General features: G+C 38.4%; 7 protein-coding genes across 22 annotated transcripts; 4 read left to right on the top strand and 3 right to left on the bottom strand.

Moving 5' to 3' along the window:
- The first annotated feature begins 271 nt into the window (after positions 1–271).
- On the top strand, positions 272–1,733 carry Slbp (Stem-loop binding protein). The gene is made up of 2 exons (XM_011143892.3): positions 272–1,412; positions 1,509–1,733. Exons 1-2 carry the CDS (start codon positions 778–780, stop codon positions 1,648–1,650), a joined length of 777 nt encoding a protein of 258 aa, XP_011142194.1. The 5' UTR covers positions 272–777; the 3' UTR covers positions 1,651–1,733.
- Positions 1,734–2,485: 752 nt separating this feature from the next.
- LOC105184830 (uncharacterized) lies at positions 2,486–4,631 on the bottom strand. 3 transcript variants are annotated; one of them, XM_011143893.3, is made up of 4 exons: positions 4,467–4,631; positions 3,571–4,140; positions 3,203–3,482; positions 2,486–3,137 (listed from the first exon to the last, which is right to left on the bottom strand). In XM_011143893.3, exons 2-4 carry the CDS (start codon positions 3,723–3,725, stop codon positions 2,649–2,651), a joined length of 924 nt encoding a protein of 307 aa, XP_011142195.1. In that variant the 5' UTR covers positions 3,726–4,140; positions 4,467–4,631; the 3' UTR covers positions 2,486–2,648. The 3 variants fall into 3 exon arrangements, with proteins under 3 accessions (XP_011142195.1, XP_011142198.1, XP_011142196.1); XM_011143896.3 differs by having other exon boundaries at positions 3,571–4,133; positions 4,467–4,589; XM_011143894.3 differs by lacking the exon at positions 4,467–4,631 and adding an exon at positions 4,326–4,348.
- A 195-nt stretch (positions 4,632–4,826) lies between these two features.
- On the top strand, positions 4,827–6,511 carry Pglym78 (phosphoglyceromutase 78). Its single transcript, XM_011143897.3, has 3 exons — positions 4,827–5,063; positions 5,334–5,831; positions 5,920–6,511. The coding sequence occupies exons 1-3, from the start codon at positions 4,964–4,966 to the stop codon at positions 6,084–6,086; spliced, it is 765 nt and encodes a 254-aa protein (XP_011142199.1). The 5' UTR covers positions 4,827–4,963; the 3' UTR covers positions 6,087–6,511.
- Positions 6,512–6,580: 69 nt separating this feature from the next.
- Positions 6,581–8,285, top strand: LOC105184832 (RAS oncogene family member Rab11). The gene is made up of 4 exons (XM_011143898.3): positions 6,581–6,926; positions 7,560–7,651; positions 7,797–8,062; positions 8,136–8,285. Exons 1-4 carry the CDS (start codon positions 6,798–6,800, stop codon positions 8,264–8,266), a joined length of 618 nt encoding a protein of 205 aa, XP_011142200.1. The 5' UTR covers positions 6,581–6,797; the 3' UTR covers positions 8,267–8,285.
- A 30-nt stretch (positions 8,286–8,315) lies between these two features.
- On the bottom strand, positions 8,316–11,170 carry LOC105184833 (S-adenosylmethionine mitochondrial carrier protein). Of its 3 annotated transcripts, none has more exons than XR_849911.3 (8): positions 11,092–11,170; positions 10,574–10,738; positions 10,087–10,243; positions 9,910–10,019; positions 9,495–9,735; positions 9,276–9,414; positions 8,859–9,124; positions 8,316–8,702 (listed from the first exon to the last, which is right to left on the bottom strand). XR_849911.3 is itself a non-coding variant. In XM_011143899.3 (7 exons), the coding sequence occupies exons 2-7, from the start codon at positions 10,637–10,639 to the stop codon at positions 9,013–9,015; spliced, it is 825 nt and encodes a 274-aa protein (XP_011142201.1). In that variant the 5' UTR covers positions 10,640–10,738; positions 10,844–11,082; the 3' UTR covers positions 8,316–9,012. The 3 variants fall into 3 exon arrangements, 1 of the variants encoding a protein (XP_011142201.1); XR_849910.3 differs by lacking the exon at positions 11,092–11,170 and adding an exon at positions 10,844–11,082; XM_011143899.3 differs by lacking the exon at positions 11,092–11,170 and adding an exon at positions 10,844–11,082 and having other exon boundaries at positions 8,316–9,124.
- Positions 11,171–11,316: 146 nt separating this feature from the next.
- Positions 11,317–15,748, top strand: LOC105184835 (uncharacterized protein C3orf18 homolog). Of its 7 annotated transcripts, XM_011143911.3 has the most exons (4): positions 11,317–12,212; positions 12,319–12,608; positions 12,998–13,145; positions 15,624–15,748. In XM_011143911.3, exons 2-4 carry the CDS (start codon positions 12,330–12,332, stop codon positions 15,722–15,724), a joined length of 528 nt encoding a protein of 175 aa, XP_011142213.1. In that variant the 5' UTR covers positions 11,317–12,212; positions 12,319–12,329; the 3' UTR covers positions 15,725–15,748. The 7 variants fall into 7 exon arrangements, with proteins under 7 accessions (XP_011142213.1, XP_011142209.1, XP_011142208.1 ...); XM_011143907.3 differs by having other exon boundaries at positions 11,318–12,602; XM_011143906.3 differs by having other exon boundaries at positions 11,318–12,608.
- D1 (D1 chromosomal protein) lies at positions 13,985–18,430 on the bottom strand. 6 transcript variants are annotated; one of them, XM_011143901.3, is made up of 3 exons: positions 18,051–18,430; positions 15,102–15,341; positions 13,985–14,909 (listed from the first exon to the last, which is right to left on the bottom strand). In XM_011143901.3, the coding sequence occupies exons 2-3, from the start codon at positions 15,321–15,323 to the stop codon at positions 14,778–14,780; spliced, it is 354 nt and encodes a 117-aa protein (XP_011142203.1). In that variant the 5' UTR covers positions 15,324–15,341; positions 18,051–18,430; the 3' UTR covers positions 13,985–14,777. The 6 variants fall into 6 exon arrangements, with proteins under 6 accessions (XP_011142203.1, XP_011142207.1, XP_011142202.1 ...); XM_011143905.3 differs by lacking the exon at positions 18,051–18,430 and adding an exon at positions 17,755–17,886; XM_011143900.3 differs by lacking the exon at positions 18,051–18,430 and adding an exon at positions 17,175–17,622.
- Between the last annotated feature and the right edge of the window lie 1,278 nt (positions 18,431–19,708).

The raw sequence follows: 19,708 nt of genomic DNA, 5'->3' as shown, positions 1-19,708 counted from the left end.
ACGCAAACACAGATCGCAGAACGCAGAAATTGACCAATTATAATCGAATGTGAGGAAAATGATCGACTATGATTGGACAACCATTACCCGAGTATTCTCCTTCTTTTTTTATCTCATTTTTATGTCTCTCACACCAACACAGCGGATGCATCGAGTGACGTTTTCGAACGCAGCTTTAGTAGCAGAAATGATTATAAATTTCTTTTCTTCATTGAATTTCGCAACGTATCTATATGCAACAGGAGAATTTATTTTTTATAATTTTCTATATACATAAATGTTTCTTTTGACTATCAGTCTTTTGAATCATCTATCTAGAAATGAAAGTGTTGCTATTTTTCTGCCACTAGCTCTATATCAAACGTCGGAAGCAGTGACCTTCTACAAAAAAAGAGCGGGCCGGATGTTCGCGATTTCATGAAAAAGGCGCGCACGGCGAACAGGGAGGCGCGTATAATAATTGGGAATACTCGACAAATTATATCGAGCGAAATTTCGTTCTGCTGAACAAAAAGAGAGTCTCTTTTCTTTTGATTGTATTCATGTATAACTAATTGAATCGCAAAAGTAATTAAGGACTGTGTATATATTTCGGGAAAAGCGTCAATAAACCATTTTCACCCCACCAAAGTGATTGCAATTGTAATAGGTTATACTCTGCAAAAATTGCGTGAGTACGTTGATCGTACTTAAATTGACAAAATTCACGTGTGATATTAAGTGCAAAATCAGCTTTGAGAATAATATATTTGAAGTAAAGTCGATTATTTTACGAAAATGGATCCACTGTCGAGCAATCCGATACTTCACATCGAAATTGAGGATGATGAACTCTTGGATGAAATTTTATGTATGAAAAATAGTAAACCTATTGCATCTGAACAAATTGATAAGGAAAAAGAAGATATTGATGAAAAAAAAGAAGATAATTGTCAGACAAAGGAAGATAATCAAGAAAAGGAAAATGGTGATAAGAAAAAGGAAGATATTAATGAGGAAAAAGAAGATTATTTAGAATGTGAGACCTATTACTGTGAGATAGAAGCTGAAAGTGTTGCCAAGACAGTACAGGAAAATAAAATTTTAAGTGTGCAAAATGACAATGATTATACAAAATATTTAAAGAGTACAAGTGATGTATATGTAGAGTTTAAAGACAATATACAGAATAGTCTGAAGGAGTCAAATATCAGTAATAAAAGAACAAGAGAAGATAATATAGATGATATAAATATTAAAGTTTCCCGCAGTAGATGTTACAGTGACTCTAGCTCAACCACTAATTCATCAGATAGTGATAGGAAACATGTAGAGTATGAAATAGATCCAATTGTTCTGGCACGCAGACAAAAGGAGATAGATTATGGAAAAAACACTATCGGATATGATAGATATATCCAGGCGGTTCCTAAGTAAGTGTTAATAGTAATGACAAAAAGGTTTTAATTTTATCATTTATTGTGCATTGGATATACAATTTTATTATCGTCCATTTATATTTGTTCCAGAGATAAACGTACACGAGAACATCCAAGGACACCACCAAAATATATAAAGTATAGCAGAAGAGGCTGGGATGGTATGGTCAGATTATGGCGGAAACAACTACATTCTTGGGATCCTCCTCAAGAAGACAACAAAACCAATTGAATTGGATAATCTATTAAAAAACTAATTAAATCATTCTTTTTATTTATATTATCATATTTCTTAATATACTTTTAGTTTCTTAATGCTCATTTGTTGCTTATTATTTCCAATACTTGTTATAATTTTTAATATAATTGTCAACAATCATACATAAAATATAAGAATACAAGTTTCGTTTTTATGTATGCAACTAGTACTTCATATTATGGAAAATTAATTATATATAAGTGATCAACTGTATAAATACCATTAATGTACATAGCTGTGTTTAAACAGCAATCTAAAATTTATTCAATAATATCCCTGTAGATAGCATAGTCTATATTTACACAAATTAAAATGGATTTTACAATATCTAATGACCTACTGATATGTTACATAAAAGATTGTAACAAACATATCAATATGAATATCCTTAATGTGATGCATTAGTAAATTGCGATTTGCTAAAAGTTCTGCACTTATTCCTAGCTTTTTGGTGTAAAAAATAGATTGTGAAATATGATCACAGCTTTTTGTCAGATAATAATTGTAGCAGGATTGATGGTAGTGATGAAGAATTGATGGGAATGATAGAAAAATCTATAATATATGTAACATATAGATTTTCAGTACTGGCAGCAAATTTTGGAACATAGCCTATATAAATTAAGACAAATAAGAAATAATCCACACGAGTCAGAAATATTAGCATAAATTTGAAATTTTGCAACATTTTATATTTTTTATACAGAATATTTATCTACAGAATCTATATCTAAAAGTACATGTGTAAATAAAACATTCTAATGAATATAAATTGCAATTTACACTTGGTTAAAAAAAACTTTATATTCAATTAAGAGACAGGATAAAACAGATCATTTTATTTTGCTTGTGTTTCAAATTTCTAAACCTTATTGGATTATTATTAGATACATTATTTTTATATGATTCTATTTGCATTATATAAATATGTTTTATTATAAGTATTAAAATTCAAAAGTGTAACATGTATTTTAAATATGTAATTGTGTTTCAAGCTTTTGCAAAATGGCATTCAGTTTCTGATTGGTATTAGCTTCCATGTCATCTATTCTTTTCATCAATCTCCTTTCCATATCATGAAATTTGTTATCGATATATGTTCTAACATTTATATCTAAATTTCTGGGATCATCTTCACTAGTTGTACTTTCTTTTTCATCATTTCTCCTTAAAATTCCATTTTTACATTCAAGAGAATTTGCTAGTGAGTCTAAAGTGAGAGTTTCCAGATTTTTCTGACAGAATTGTTCGTTGCTTGTTATTTCTTGTACACTGAAACATTCGAGTACTTTCTTTGCTATGTCAGCTCCTTTGTGTGCCTTTCCATTCACATTACTAAGAAAAGTCTGAATGACATCATAATTGAAAGCATCAGTTTTTCTTTCTTTCGCTGGATCTGTCAAAATAAGTTTTATACCGTATATCCACATCCTCATGCCTTTAGTTTTTATCCTAGTAAACTAATATAAAAACAATTATTATTAAACACAAAAACATACTTATATGAAGATAATAATTATTTTACCTTAATGCTGGCTTCAGTAGTAGGAGGTTGTATAGCTGTTTCTGCCAAATATACAGAATTATCTTCAAATTCATCTATAAAATCTGCAAATACTGTTGTTTCATATTCTCCTGATTGTTTGAAGAACTCCAGGACATTGGATTCAGAAACAACAGCAATACGTGCTATTTTCTGACAATTGGTCACTTTAATGTCTAGCATGCAAGGTTCTGTTGATTCAGAATCCATCGATTGTAGTGAAATACAGGTATCCAAGGAAACTATGTCTTCGCAGTTTATTCTACACAGAAGTTATCAACATAGTATTATTTTTTAAATTACCACTTGTATCTCAGAAAATACACATAAACTTTGTTTTGCTGGTTCACCTTTTAGATGAATGCGGCAAAGGCGCAGTGGTGATGGCATGGTAAAATTCTTTGTTATTAGTAATCCGCCAGTTGCACGAGATTTGTAGGAACTCGCAGTTCGCAGAAAATGGTACGCGCGACTCATGAACATCGTTGGCGCTTATTATATCCATAATTCTCGGTCGAATGGATATGTGTGATCAATGGTCACCTTTTCGTATAAGAGAAATATATTGCGGTTGCAGCTAACTTTGCAAATTCATCTACGATCATCCGCATTCTACTTCACTTCTCGTTAATTGATTCAGCGAGTGTTCTTTGGTTGTTCACATTTGTACTCATGTTTATTAATAAAAATCATAAGATATCCTAATTCCTAGATTTTTGTCAGCATATTCGATGAAGTAGAGGGATGGGCAATATCACCTCGATTATTTTGACATCGATTATCTTTATCTTGCAAAAATGATCATCATATGATGTTTTTCACCTTATTATTTCCTAGACGATAATTTTTTGTTCGATGTTACTCATTTTTTCTTGTCTTGAGTTCGTATAGCTCCGAGAATGCTTAATGACACCTAAAATCTTATAGGTTATGAAGGTTAGAATTGAAATCACATTCAATTTATACGCTTTGCTTAATATCCATAGCTATAATATATAAAGGAGGAAATATAAAGGAGTATTCTGTCGCATTAAGAAAACACATCATGTGCTCATTCTTTTTTTGAATGCGTATAAATTCATATTAGTGATCAAACGTTACTTACAAAAATATTAAGTAATATTAATCAGAAAGAGGATAATTATACATGAGAATATAGATATGATACTTATAGCAGTAGCTATGTCTCGTGTTAATAAATGATATAGATTAGAATAACAGCTATTATATATATAAAAGAACATACGGCAATAATTCCAAGGACTAAACAGAGATTTTGTATTATAAAAATACTTTTTTTCTTCAAGTGGTTTGAATCTTAGCTAGAGTATAAAAGTAGATTTTTCTCTGGCAGATGGTATAGGCTGCGTTCCGATATCCACTGCCAGTACTGAAAATACATAGTTTGTGTCACGTATACTATAGATTTTCAGTGCTGACAGTGAATATCGGAACGCAGCCATAATTTGACTGCTGTCACTCCACAGTTTCCTCCTACACTTTCTGCATCCGAAACAAAATGCGAATTGTAGGAAAGTGTAGCTAAAGTGAGCAGACTAATCTCTTTCTCTCTTTCTTTCCTTTTGCTCAAATTGCATGATACGTTTATCTAATGGTGGGGGTTCGTCTCGAAGTCTCGAGTCTCGAATCGAGTGGTTGAGCAAAGATATCGAACAGTATCAAACTGTTCTCACTGTGAGTTTCGTTCATCTTTCTGTCAACAGTTCTTGCGATCTAAAAGATATGTCCAAGTATAAGATTGTCATGGTTCGCCATGGCGAAAGCGAATGGAATAAATTGAACCTTTTCTGCGGATGGTATGATGCTAATCTGTCAGATAAAGGTGAGTATCAGCCGAGTGTCATCGGTCGCTTCTATTGCATTTGTTGCTCAAGGGCAAAAGGTCGTGTCATCTAGATCCATGGGATTTTTTAAAATTTGAATGACGCTATTGATATAATGTGATTGTACGTTTGCAAGTAGGTTTTCAGATCATATATAATCGAAAACTTCGTGGGATTTGTATCTGCTGGATATAAAAAAAATATAAGTTGAAACTGGTTAGCTCATGTTAATACGAATTATGTGTCTTCATATTCGGAATCTCTCGCAGGCAAAACCGAAGCTGTGTCCGCGGGAAAAGCCCTGAAGGATGCCGGGTATACCTTTGATGTGGCTCACACATCAGTGCTCACCAGAGCACAGGAGACACTCAAGTCAATATTGAAGGAGATCGGCCAAGAGAATCTACCTGTTCAAAAAACATGGCGCTTAAATGAGCGACATTATGGTGGTCTCACTGGCATGAACAAAGCAGAAACAGCTGCTAAATATGGTGAGGAACAAGTGCAGATCTGGAGAAGGTCATTTGATGTGCCACCACCACCAATGGAAGCAGACCATAAATATTATGAGACAATAGTAAAAGATCCACGTTATGCTGATGGACCTAAACTTGAAGAGTTTCCAAAGTTTGAATCTCTCAAGTTAACTATTGAGAGAACGTTACCCTATTGGAATGAGACAATTATCCCACAATTGAAAGAGGGCAAGAAGATCATCATAGCAGCCCATGGAAATAGCTTACGTGGCATAGTGAAGCACTTGGATCGTAAGGAATTATTGATTCATAATTTTCATTCATTGTAATTGATATAAATATTGTTACATTTGATTAATGTATAATTTATCATTTGTAGAAATGTCCAACGACCAAATCATGGGGCTAAATTTGCCGACTGGTATTCCGTTTGTGTATGAGTTAGATGAAAATTTCAAACCTGTTGTCTCTATGAAGTTCCTGGGTGATGAGGAAACTGTGAAGGCAGCAATGGCTGCAGTTGCCGCACAAGGAAAAGCTAAATAAACGTTATTAATGTGAAATATGTATCAATCTGCAAAGGACATATATGTTACATAAAGTATCGTTATAAGTATTTATTTTAAGTTAATTACAAAACTGAGTGAGTCATTACAAATGTAATTCAAGAGAGTGACAATAACGACAAGTGCGTTCTTTCTTGAAGAATGCTTACAAAAATTACAAATATATATATATATATGTATATAAAAATAGCGTTAATTATATATACAGGCTGTAGTCTGTAAACATCCCACATTTCCGAAAATGAAGTGTGTGTCTAAGAATATTTCTTAAACTAGATTTAATTTCACATCAGAATAGTGGTCCCATCTTCACGAAATACTTGGTAATCCTCGACTGTAATTGCTTCTGCTGTTTAAGATTACTGTAAAATTTCTTTATGTACTTAGTAAATAATTTATGGGTGATATTTATAATCTCATTTTACATGTAAGATCATCAAGTTTATCTTAATATAACGCAATTAATAAAACAGTCTTCATAGCATCTAAGAATGAATTTACGACGATCTTAAATTCAAAGTACAGAAAAAATGACTTCTTTGACTTTGTTGGTTCTTGTGCTTAGTCAGTAGATAGGACGCACCAAGTTGAAGTACAATCTTTCGATAGATCTTTATTCGAACGTCGACTCGCGTGCTGTAAATTCCTTTCGCGATATACAGTGAGGTAAACAACGATAATAAATAATAAGATGTCGAATTCGGACGTGCTTGAAAAGAAGTTAAAAATTGTTTTGCTGGGTAAATCGGGGGTGGGAAAAACTCAACTCGTGGCTCGATTCTTCACTGACGTATTAAATGAGTACGAAATCTCGGTGGATGTAAGTATTTTTATTCTGAAAGCATGTTTACCAGCGAAAAACCGTATGAAAAGTTTATAATTATTGACGTTTCTACACAAAGAAAAAAGAAAACATTGTTCCCCCTTACGGAAAAAACTCGAATATTGAGTATCTACATTCGATTATTCGAATTCCATCCATCTTCGGAAATACTACAATCAGAACGCAGTATTTTCATCCAGCAAGCAATCTAGCACGAAAACAAGCACCGTGTGCCGCCGGCTTTACTCTCAAATGTCGATATATATATTAAAATTTAAGTGTATATACACACATTTGAGAGTAAATTCGAACAATGGAGTGTTTTTTCATAAGGGCCTTTTAGTCGCAATTTGTTATATTTAACGCGCTTCGGGAAGGACAAAGCGTCGACGAGTTCAAAATTCTCGAATCGAAACTGTGACGAATCGTATCGCATTTTGCGATCACATGTGTTGATGCGTAAGCGATTAACTTCTGATTATTTTTTTACTCCTGTCCATTTAGCGCAAGCGCGTCATGTATATCTGCAATTTCAAACAAAAAACCTATTCGATATTCGAAAAACATTGATTGCCGTTTCTCTTAATAATAATATACGATATAAATTAATATTTTGTATGATGTTTATAGTCGGAAGTAGGTGCTATACATATGAAGAGAAGAATGAAAGTTGACGGAGTGTCGTTTGACATAGAAATATGGGATACAGCGGGCAATGAAAAGTAATGACAAGTTTATTATATATCGTATTTTTATTTGCAGCCTTTGCATTGGTCTTTGGTATATAAACGCAAGACACACACGTGTTGCTTCGGATATGATATTAATATTTTTTTATTCTTATCATTTATTCTTATCATTTACTAGGTACGACTCAATGGCTTTAATGTATTTAGATCAAGCAGTAGTCATAATTTGTTACGACATCACAGATTCACTCTCTTTCATGAAGGCAAAAGATTGGATGTTGCAACTCACAATCTATTCCTGTAAAATCTACCTATGCGCTACTAAAAACGATTTATGTAACAAGAATGAAGCACCAAATCCGCCTTTAAATAGTGTACAAGAATATGCAAAGAGTATAAAGAAAAAATTTTTTGTAACATCTAGTCGCACAGGAGAGAACGTTTGTAAGAATGAATACTTAAAAATTTATTAATTTTAAAATGTACAAATGTATATATTCATTCGTGTTTTTTACAGCCGAGTTATTTTATACAATTATAAAAGATTTCATATCATCATCATTGACTAAGAAAGAGTTAAAGAAGCATAAACGTACAAAGAAAACAAGTAGCTGGAAATGTTGTTGGAAGTCAAAAGCCTCAAGTTGAAAATTCAGATTAATTTCTACAACACATATAGGCTTAATAGAAACAAAAATGATATTTATCCTCATCGTTTATTCTCCTTCAGATTTTTGCTGTGATAATTATGACAACCAGAATACGTTCTTATGTATTGTCAAGGACTAGGGTATTTTTTTCAGTACCTTTTATAGTTATTTTGATAGTTACAAACTTTAGTATCCATAATCTTATTAAAACTGCATAACATGTATGAATACGTAAAATTGTAAATAGTGTTAATAACAATTAGTACCTCCAAAAAGATGTATTAAGATTTTGTATAATTAAAGTAGACTGAGTATGCAATTGAGAAATGCGCGTGTGCATGCGTATCGTGCTTTTATTTAACTGTAATATCTTTAAATAGCAAAAACGTGTGACGTCTTTTTCTTTTCAAACTTTCCTTGAAATTTTCTTGTACCTTAAAGCAGATGTTTGTACTTATTATCATTAAATAGGAACATAAATAGAAACCTGTTCTATAATACTGTGTGTATAATACTTTTATAATTTCTGAAGAAACTGAAAATTAATAGACAGAAATATTTAGTAAAGTTTCGACTTTACATTAAATTACCTTTTGATTCAAATCCCAGCAGAACATATTTTTGCGCGATATGGCAATTATAAGAATGCGCCTGTGTATTCTCACGTGTACACATTCATAAAATTTGGTAATTTAATAAAATTTAATTTTGTTCTAATTCAGTTATTTATCAGAGCGTCATGAGCTATCGAGTAAAGTGGGATATACAAAATTCCCTGGCTTTCTCATAAATACCAAAGAATATAAATCCACCAATAGTAAAGCCGGTTACCCTTGGGGTAAAGCCAGCAAATAGCCTGAAAGATTGCTCAGTTAAAAGAACATTATTTGTTTAAGATAATATTAGTCAAGAGAATAATAAGAGAGTATAGAAAAGAATTAAAAGAACATCGTGTCTCATCATGAATAAATTTCGATTGAGGAATAGGAACTTTTTTTAACTTTTACCCTTTAACGCCATGGTCTTTGTAAACCTCTTTTAACATCGTTGATATTTTAACTTCTTCTTTCTCCGCCGACGTGCTCGATAGCATAATTCTAGTTTTTGCGACATCCAACGGTGTTGTTATGGCAGCCGATATGGCAACTAGAAGCAAGCAATTAACATAGTACTATTCAAACTATGACTGCACAACCAAGTAGTTGTTCCAGCTCTGGAGTCATTACCTGACGCGGCGCCGCAAGTAGCGCCTTCCAAAGGTGTGCATTCCCGGTGCATCTGTCGGGTCCAACAAAGCTTGAAGTATTCCCACAGTGGCATTTGAATCAAGCCGAATGGCATATCACGAAGAACAGTGCTCCCGTAACCACGATATAATGTTCTTAATGCTAGTCGATGTGTGTCTAACAACAGTGCTTGTTTTCTCTGTTTAACTACTTCCACTGGCACTCGTACCAAACAGGCTGTCTGTATATGAAGTAATACAATTAGCCCATTAGCATCAAATATATACTTTCAGTTTGCAAATCATGATTTGTGATACATTTCCTTTTTTTTTCTATATGCATGATAATATAGAAAACGTGTCATGTATCAGAATAATTTACTACAACTATATACAATGCTATAATTGTTACTTACAACTTCAGAAGATGATGCTGCAATCATGTGTATAATGGAATGATATTGATTTGGTATATATGGTTGTGAGTGCTGCTTTATTCCTTCATAAGTAATAAAAAATATAGCAGCTGTAAAAAACAATAATAATTCATTAATAAGAACGAATATTATATATATTGATAATAATAATAATACCTGATGGTGCAGAACCTAGGACTACAGGTCCAATCCCTTTGTATAACTGCTTAAAGCCTCCAGATTGGAAAAATCCATGTTGGCTTTGTAATCGTGTCTTGAGGGTGTCCAGTGGAAAAAGTGTCACGTCACAAACAATTCCTGCAAGAGCACCTGACTAACATTAAATATTGATTATTTCCCAATTTTTATGTCAAGTTCTCGATTTCATGTCACATATGTTTTAAGGATGTCTTGAAAATGAACAACATTAAAACAAAAAATCATTTTGTAATAATAGCTCGCTAAATTCATAAAAATCAACTCACAATACATGTACAAGGAATAAATTTATTGTTTTTATTTACTCAGTAACTTATGTCTTATGATAAGTAATCAAGATCTATAAACATCTATAATCATCAAAATACTAACATAAACAGAGTATCAGATTAAAATTAAACAGCCAATGAATATTAATGAGGACAATAAGTAACACGATACTTACAATAAACGAAGTAAGTAAGATATCACTCTTTGAGAGGATCGCTGATTCCTCCGATTCGTGTAACATCTTTGCACGATGAAACACTCTGTCTTGGATTTATCTAGCGATTCTACTGAAGACGTGAAGATTTGAAGAACTATGAGGTAACTTGGTAACGTCATCGAGCTGATAAAAAGAAAAAGGCTTCTAATTAGAAGACTATCTTGAGTCAGTTACCAGAATCATCGAGACCACTTTCGGCATCGAGAATTTCTTGCGAGCATGACACACCTGATGTCAACGGAGATATAAAGCGCTTTGAGCGTCTCACGGTCTTGTGAAATGTTAAAATCATTATTATTGTTAAATGTTATAAATCATAATTATTAAGGAAAAGATACGAAAGTGAAACCGGCGCTAACCGGTAAAAACACGTGTAGTACACACAAGTGTACATTATATAAACGCGTGAATCATCATGTAACGTCGTCTGCTTCACGGTACCACTTAACCTCCAAACCGACTCATCAAAACCGTACCTTAAAACACGTGTTTCCAAGATGATTCCGCGATCGACTTTTCTGCCGCTTTTTGCACTTGAATGCTCTCTCTTATTGGATAGTGGAAAAGTGTTTGGTTCGAAGTTGTTTCCAGGTTATGTGTCATGCGCATTGAGCGGCAGACCGTTTGAATCAGCCTTTAAATCCGACTCGAAGGCGCTTGCGTCGCGTCCGTTCGCTCCCTGTTCTGTTTTCGCAACATGCGCAGCGACCGAGGACACGAAGAGCGCGGACACCCTAAGGAGTGCACGGCAATCGAGATGTCGAGTGGGAAGGCGCGACGCTAAGAGACGAGGTGCACGACGTCGAGACGGTGAGAGTGTCAGTGATGCTACAACGACGAGCAACGCGATAGTAAAGCAATTCGCGGGGATTCTCTGCGTCAAGTATCAGGATACAATGCGTTGCGATGTAGCTGGTCGATTCCTCTGACATTTCGCGGGAATGCTGCGGTGAGACACGACGACGTGAACTCGTCCTCGCCTAAGGATACAGTGATACCTGGAATAATTGTCTGCTCTTCGTCACTGTTTTCGAGATCGATAGATCCTACAGGCAGGTATAACCGACATACCCGAAGGGAAAAGAGGCGACGCGCGAATCGGTAAACTGATGCGTCGAGGAGTGACAGGATCGCGATCGACGACGACGACGACGATGACGACGTCGATGACGAGAACGAGGATGAGTACATGATACGCGTAATCGTCACAGGTGTGCATGTGGTGAGGAATACGCCGAGCACACCCACGCACGCATGCACGTTTGTTGACGGAACGCAGCAAAAATCAGTCCGAGATATCCGCACAAAAACACAGATTACGGGTGTATCTCTATTACGATCCTGCTCCAAGATAAAACACCAGAATATTGTCGCAGCGAGAGCGAAACGAAGTTTTGCTCTCTTGACGTTCTCGCGACTGAAAGAGGCCGAAAAACGAGCGAATTCTAATCGGCATTCATTCCCCGCCCCGACGTCGACTCGACCAGGATCAAGTATTATAAGTTGCAAATATGTATTGTGATTCCCAGAGCTTACCGAGGTCATTCGACGTTGGCGTGACTGATCAAATAACCGCTTGTGACTAACACTTTATAAAGTAAGAATGCATGAAACTAATGGTACAAATAACATGAGAGAGCCGAATGCGACCGATGTTACCGATTCTACTTTGTACACCATATCGTCGGGCGATCCCGACACAGTCTCCTCAGGCATGGCAAGTATTTACAACGAGACGTCCACGATGTACGTTGAACTAGCGCAGGAAAGCGAGAACAATCAACGCATATGGAATTTGTCTAAGACCGCCGTAACGTCGTTACTCGAGCCTACGTCGATGACGTTCGATACGTCAGGAGGTACCACCACGATGTATACACCGACTACCACCTCCGATTCCTTCGATGAATTCGGTCCACCCGAAGGAGTGGAGTATATTTTCGTGCCACTCGGTGTGGTGGTGTCTGTTATTATATTATCAGCAGTGGTATGGGTAGCGATATCACTTTTGTCATTACCTTGTGACGTTTTTCCCCCTTCCTTGTTTTTTTATATATATTTTCAGATGCAAGTGCTGTACAAATATTGCAGAGAGAAAGAGAGAATATGTATGTGTGTGTATGTGTGTGTGTGTGTGTGTGTGTGTGTGGTGTGGTGTGGTGTGTGTGTGTACACATATACATATTTTTCTGAGTAAATATATGTATCCGCTTCTCAATGTCAGAGACTACAGTCTTATTCTGCATAAAGCTTGTGTGCAAAGCTGATACAATGATGGCTATATAAGGGCAAACTTTTTTGTTTAACAATACTTTGAATCCTATTTTTGTTAGGTACGACTGCGATTTTCGGGGCTTTGATACACAATTCTCTCTTCTGAAGGTACTAATTATATCGAGGAAGCGGAAGTTGGAACGTTTGAGACATAGGCTTATGCCAATGTATAACTTTGATCCTGGAGAGGAAGAAGAGGACGACTGGGAAACTGAGCTACTGGACGAGTGTTATAACACACATCAGAAACGAGTGTGTAAGATTGTTTTCACTTGTAACCCGTGCGCTTGTCTCGAAAATAAGTAACAATTGATTTTACAGCAAGGATACCAATCCATGGATACTGAAGAAAATGCTGAACTGTTCAGTGGTCACTAATAACACACTTTTGAATATAATGTTTGAATCCACCTTTTCATTATATTTTACATGCCTTAAACTATAAATATCATTATTTATTGTAATTTTTATACTTGAACTCTCAATTCTAATGGAATTTACGATTTTAACCGTCACATAAAAACTATATTTTTACTTACATAAACTCTTGAAAATTAAAATTTCGGATAAAAAGAAGCGATATTTATATCAGACATGTATATATCGTGCATATTCGACATATTCCGATTTTTCAACTACTCCATAGTTGTATAATTTAGTTAATTAAATATCATGTTTTAAGTTTCGAGAATTGCTTTCTAAAAGAATTGGATTATTCTTTATAAATGTTCGCAATTTTCACACAAATTATGTGTTTAAGTAATATTACGTATATATTATCAAATTGATACTTATTCTACACATATCTTAACACATATTCATTTCTACGAAAATTTCCTAGCAGAGGATATAAAGAATATGACATTTTTCATTTTATTTATAGGTAGGTATAATAACCTACCTACCTATATTTGTATACCTACTTTATCTATATTCGTTTGCATTATTTTCTTTTTTTGGTTGTTTCTTCATTCAAACTTTTTTTAAAATGTTAATATTTCTATGAAATGCTATCATATACAGAGCTTTGTGACAACATATATCTATAAACATATCTCACCGAGTGTTAAAAATTTTGGGAAAATGCGAACGCAATTTTAATAAGAGTACTTCGAGTTTATTTACTTTAATACAAATTTGACATTCACACATATGCTTGCCTCAAAAATGACACTAATATAGACATATTCATGTTTAATTAGAAAAGAATAGTCCCTGCATATGTTACATACAGTAGTGTTTTTAACATTTTTTCTGTGTTTACCTTTTTCTATCTCTTACAATATTAGATCAGTATGAAGTTTTTGGCTTCACGAATTGTAATACACATATGTAGGAGAAAAGGAGGTAGCAAATATGTGACACAATACTATACCATGTGTGATATTAGACTATTCCTTTTAAAAAAAGTTTATCAAATCTTTCGTGTAGACAAACAGAAGAAAAGAAAAGTTTTGAGATCTGCATCTTACAATCCAGTCTTTTACTGTCAAAGATAGTTACACATGTAGTCTTACCACTTAAAAGTATGGATCATTATGAATATTAGTAATGTGAAAGAAATACAAAAGAACTTAATAAATTTGTAACACAACTTTCGTATCCAACGTTCTTCCTCAAATTTGCCGTGTGTGGCGATGTACACCGCGATAACTAGAATTTCTAGGGCGGCACCGGTAACCGGTGAGAGAACAGTGTCCACCACCATCACCACTTTTACCGCGTTTTGAAATTTCCCTCGGAAATTTCCAAATTACAGTAGGAAATGTAAATTTGGATAAAACCGAACTTTGATCAACTGGCTTAGTTTTTTTTCTCTTAAAAAGGACCTTCGAAGGATAAGTCAGATGTGTTAGTTTCATCCACCCCTATTGCATTCTTGAACGCTTCAGTTTTCCTCTTCTTCCTCTTCCTCTTCCTGTTCATCTTCATCTTCACCAGTGATCTCGGGTTTCTCTTCTGTTTTTTTTGGTCGCCCGCGACCACGTGGCGCGGTAGTCGTGCCTTTTGGTGGTCCTTGCTGTAAATTTAAGAATATCGTGTTTTGATCAATATAGCACAAGTCGGGATTACATGCAGAGGCATAAATGTTACAGATTTGTTGTAGGATTCAATCAAATTTTTTTGCTAATATCCAAATTTCTAATATCAATATGCCATCACATGTATGTATATTTGTTAATTTTGGTACACAATCACAAGTGTCATGTACCTTCTTCTTGTGCGAACCCTTAGGTCGACCTCTTCCCTTTTTAACAGGTCCTGGTGGCGCATCATCCTCGTTGTCAGACTTTGCTGGGCGTACCGCGTTGTTTTTTTCCACAGCAGACCTTCCCCTCTTTTTGGGCTCTTTAACTGCATTCTTCTCTGCTTTAGAGGGCCTACCCCTCTTCTTCTTTTGTTCCTCCATAACGGGTGAATTATCGTCTGACATATTTATTGTCTTGTTTTACTGTGAAATTAAGAATAACGATATAGATGACCAATTAGAAGAGAATCAATCGTTTCAACTGCTCGGCAACAATTTGTATTTTGAATTTTAAATATCCTTTGTTTTATCCAATGTTAATGTTCCTGCTTATCATTGTCTTCCTTCCTTAAACTGAACTTAAAAAGCTAAAACATCAGTTTCTTATTATTGGGTACATAAAACTTCTACGTCATTTGATATTATTTCTCTTGATATCTGCAATACTACAGGACAAACTCTAAGCGATTGCCTGTCTCTTTTCAGATTGTGTCATCTCCAATAAGGTGAACTGCCGGGCAAAGTGGCTATGCAGACAACTACTGTGTATTTATCCATGCATAAGTGTGTATATGGTATGCAGTTAACACGAGAATAGAGCCTACTCTTAATATTTATCAACAAGATATAGAGTAATAACTCCCTATACTCGCGACTAATCTGTCGAATTTCCAAATTAGTGCCACACATATACATACATATATCGATAAAAAAAAACAAATATAAAAAATGTATATTATACAACTATAAATACACATATATATAATACAAAATACACATGTAAAATACGTGTCTCTAAGGTGCGTGAGTCGCATACGAGTGTGAAATACTGAGATCAAGCTCGTATGTCTGTTTATTATTATTGTTGTTATTATTAGTATTGTTGAAACGTAATAAGAATCTAATGTGCTGACGAGAAAAACAGAGAGGGTAAAAGGATAATCGGAGCGGGAAGCGAACGTGGCTATCGATCTTTCGATATTTTCCTCTCGCTCGGCCGTTGTCTCGTGCTGTTTCAAATTATCGGGGATCGCGCTCGCCAGAGCGAGAGGAGGAGGGAGGTCGAGAGAGGCAAGGAGACGAGAGGAGCCCGATCGAAACGCGCAAACGCGCCGCGAAAATCAGTACTGTCAATTATGCGTCTCAAGTTTACAACGAGATACGTGCGTACACGTATAATTTGCGTCCGTAAATTGGCAATTCACTGCCATGTCGCAGCGGCGGTCGCGTCGTGCCACGCGATATGGCGTTATCGCGATGCGTCGCTTCAAAGAGATAATTTATTCATCGCCGGTTAATTTATTCGTCGCGTCGACATCGCGAGGTGGCCAGGTCGCAACGGGATCAATCCGTGCGCGCGATCGGTAAACGAGACGTAGAAGAGGAATACGCACGCACGCACGCACGCACGTACCGCTGCGCCTCCGAACGAAAGTTCCGCGCCCGCCATTTTCAAAATTCGCGAACGGCCGTATCCGTCTATCGTAGATAACAAGTACGTCGACGGGCCTCGGGCGGCGACGGCGGTTGCGTGGTCGTTCGTCGCAACAAAAAGCCGCTGTTCGTGATTTTTCACGCGAATTTTCCGCGCTCACGAGGAAAAAGGCAGGACATGCGCGCGTCGCCGGACTCGCGATCGAACGCGGCAGAGAAAACCGATCGGGAGAGCTCGCATCGTCGGGGGACGCCATGAGAGAGAGAGGAGGCGCGAATCATGGCGTCGCGCGAGACGTGCCTTCGCGGCGTCGTTTACCGTGCCGTCGGTGCTGCGCGTCGCGGAGCCATCAACGGCTGATATCTCTGCAAGTAACGACGGGACGGCGTCGCGGTTCGTGCGGAAAAATCCGCCGCGGAACGGCCGTGCGACCGGCGGTTGTTCTGCGTGTCGATCGCGCGCGTTTACCGTCTAAATAAATATTCCTCGGCGGCTCGTAACGACGTAATCGAGCGGCCGACCGAGGCTGCTGCAGCACACGCGTATTCGCGCTATTCTCACGCACCACTCTCACTCACTCGGACCGCGCTCACTCCACTCACCTCGATTGACTCGCGCAATCGGCGCGGCTCCGTTCCCGTCGGCAGTGAGACAAAGGGTGATGATATCGCGCTCCTTAACGTCGCCGGTTGCGCGCGTCGTGGCGTGGCGGCGGCGGTGCCGTGTCGCGTCGCGTCGCGTCGCGTCACGTCGCGTCGCGTCGCGTCTCGCGGGTAACGGTCGCGTCTTATCGGGATGCTGCGAGAGCTTAACTCGCTCTACCGTTGGCGTGCCGCTCGCGTTCGTTTGCTCACTCACTCGCTCGCTCGTACGTTCGTTCGTTCGTTGGCGCGCACGCTCACTCGCTCGCTCGTCGTATGTGCACTCGGCACGCTTCTACCACTCTCGTTCGCTTCGCCGCCGTATCCGCGTATATATTATAGTAGGCGCCGCTGTGCGCCCCGCGCTTCACATAGTATCTACACTTGCATATGCACATATACGTATGCACGATATGCGCGCGCGCGCGCACACTCGTATGTAACTCGCGCCCCGCCGCCGAACCCACGCAGCGCAGCCTCCTCACTCTTTCTTTCTCTCTCTCCCTCTCTCTCTCTCTCTTTCTCTCACGTCGCACGTTACCGTCGTATCGTCGCTTCGGCTGATCTACCGGCCGGCGAACGTTTGCTCCACTCGTGATAACCGCAGTCGCGAGGTCCGCGCTGTTTTCTCATCGAGTGTGCGAAGGACGACTCTCGTCGAAATAGCTGGTCGTTAAGTCGAATCGTTTGTACGCCTATGACTTACCAACGCGCGCGCGCACGCGCGCACACACACACACACACACACACACACGTGTACAAGGCCATACATGCATACACGACGCATACACACACATATGCACACACGACACCCATACATGCACACGACCGACTTACCGAGGAATAGCGTGCCGCGACTGACCGACGACGATGCACTCACTGCGTCGCGATTCGTCGAACCGCGGCCGCCTGCCTTAAGGACCTCTTCCTCCACCACCGACCTACCGGCCTGAGCGCGCCACTGAGAGTTCCCGCCAAAAGATCCGTGGCGTATCGAAATATTGTTGTTTTGGTTGCCTGCGACGCCGCCTGGCAGCAATCGTGTCGGCTATTCGGCGAGAGACGACACCGGCGACTCGTAAATCGCTCTCCGATGAGATCTTTCTCTTTTTCTCTCTCTCTGCCTTTCCTTCTCTTTTCTCGCCCACCGGCTACGAACCTCGGGCGAGAAGCAAGAAGGACCGATCGTCTGTTGCGAGAGCGGGAATTCCGCGCGCGATCGGCGCAATTTGGCGCGGCGCGCGCGCGCGCGGCTGCACAATGGCGGCATGCTGCGCCCGCCGGTGGCGATGGGCGAGGAGCGGCGGCAAGGGGAGATAGAGGAGAAGGAGGTGTGCAAGAGTGATCGGCGGGCGGGAGGTAGGAAGGAAGGAAGGTACATACACCGCGACGCGGTTCGATACCGCCGATACGCATCCGCGTGAAGATTTCGTTTGGTAATATCGATAAATATCGAGGGAGCAGTCAGAGGGAGGCAGGCGCGTCACGTCGATATTATTGATGATGAGCCATATCGTCGTGTGTGACGCGCATGTGTGTGCCGGATTATGCAAAGGGAAAAAAATCGCCGTACATGCGAGGGACGAGCGTGGAATAGTCGCGAGTCGGTTGTAAGCGCGGTGGCAAGGTCGTTGACCTCCTCCTCGATCCCCGAATATTGGGTGTACTTTCGACGGGACCGACTGGGACATTGTCGATGTAATGAAAATTGTTTTGCGTTCGTCACGCGACGATACACGCCGCTTCGGACTCAATAACACGATTGCGAGTCCTTCGTATCGAACCAACTTCACGATGGTACGGAGAGAGAAGTACTGCCTTGTGTTGAAAAATTAACGTTCTACTGTGTACTCTGCTCCGCGCGGACTCTTGTATTCTTCGATATATTATTTCCTGTGTTCCTTTCAGCTGCTTGCCTGCGTTACGGTCGCTACAATGAAACGCGGGTATATGGCTCCTTACGTTTTGGAGAGAGAAAGCTGGAGGATATAACAGGTGTAGAGGTATATATATATATATATGTATATATATACATACATATATATATATGTGTATATATATACATACATATATATATATATGTATATATATATATATATATATATATAGAGAGAGAGAGAGAGAGAGAGAGAGAGAGAGAGAGAGAGAGAGAGAGAGAGAGAGAGAGAGAGAGAGAGAGAGAGAGCGCGCTAAAAAATACACAGAATCTGCGAAAAATCGAACAGAATGTGACGCGAACAGCGCGTCCTGATAAACCGATAACGATCGTAATTGGAAGATAAACATCGGACATTATGGCGTCTAATTAACGATAGACCGTCTAACCGTCGTAACGTACTCGGGAGAGAGGGACAGAGAGGGAGGAGAATGGCATGTCGTCGGCAGGAAACCCTGCCATTTGTCCAGGGCCAGCGTTAACGCGGGAAAAGATCGATCTCGAGTGAGAGAGCGAAGGATTATCGCGTCAGTATCAATTAACCTCCCACCGTGAGAAA

Source organism: Harpegnathos saltator, unplaced genomic scaffold, assembly GCF_003227715.2.
Source record: "Harpegnathos saltator strain DR-91 unplaced genomic scaffold, Hsal_v8.6 scaffold676, whole genome shotgun sequence".
Lineage (NCBI taxonomy): Eukaryota > Metazoa > Arthropoda > Insecta > Hymenoptera > Formicidae > Harpegnathos > Harpegnathos saltator.
Note: the sequence above shows the minus strand (reverse complement) of the source record. Positions and strands in the feature narration are given on the sequence as shown.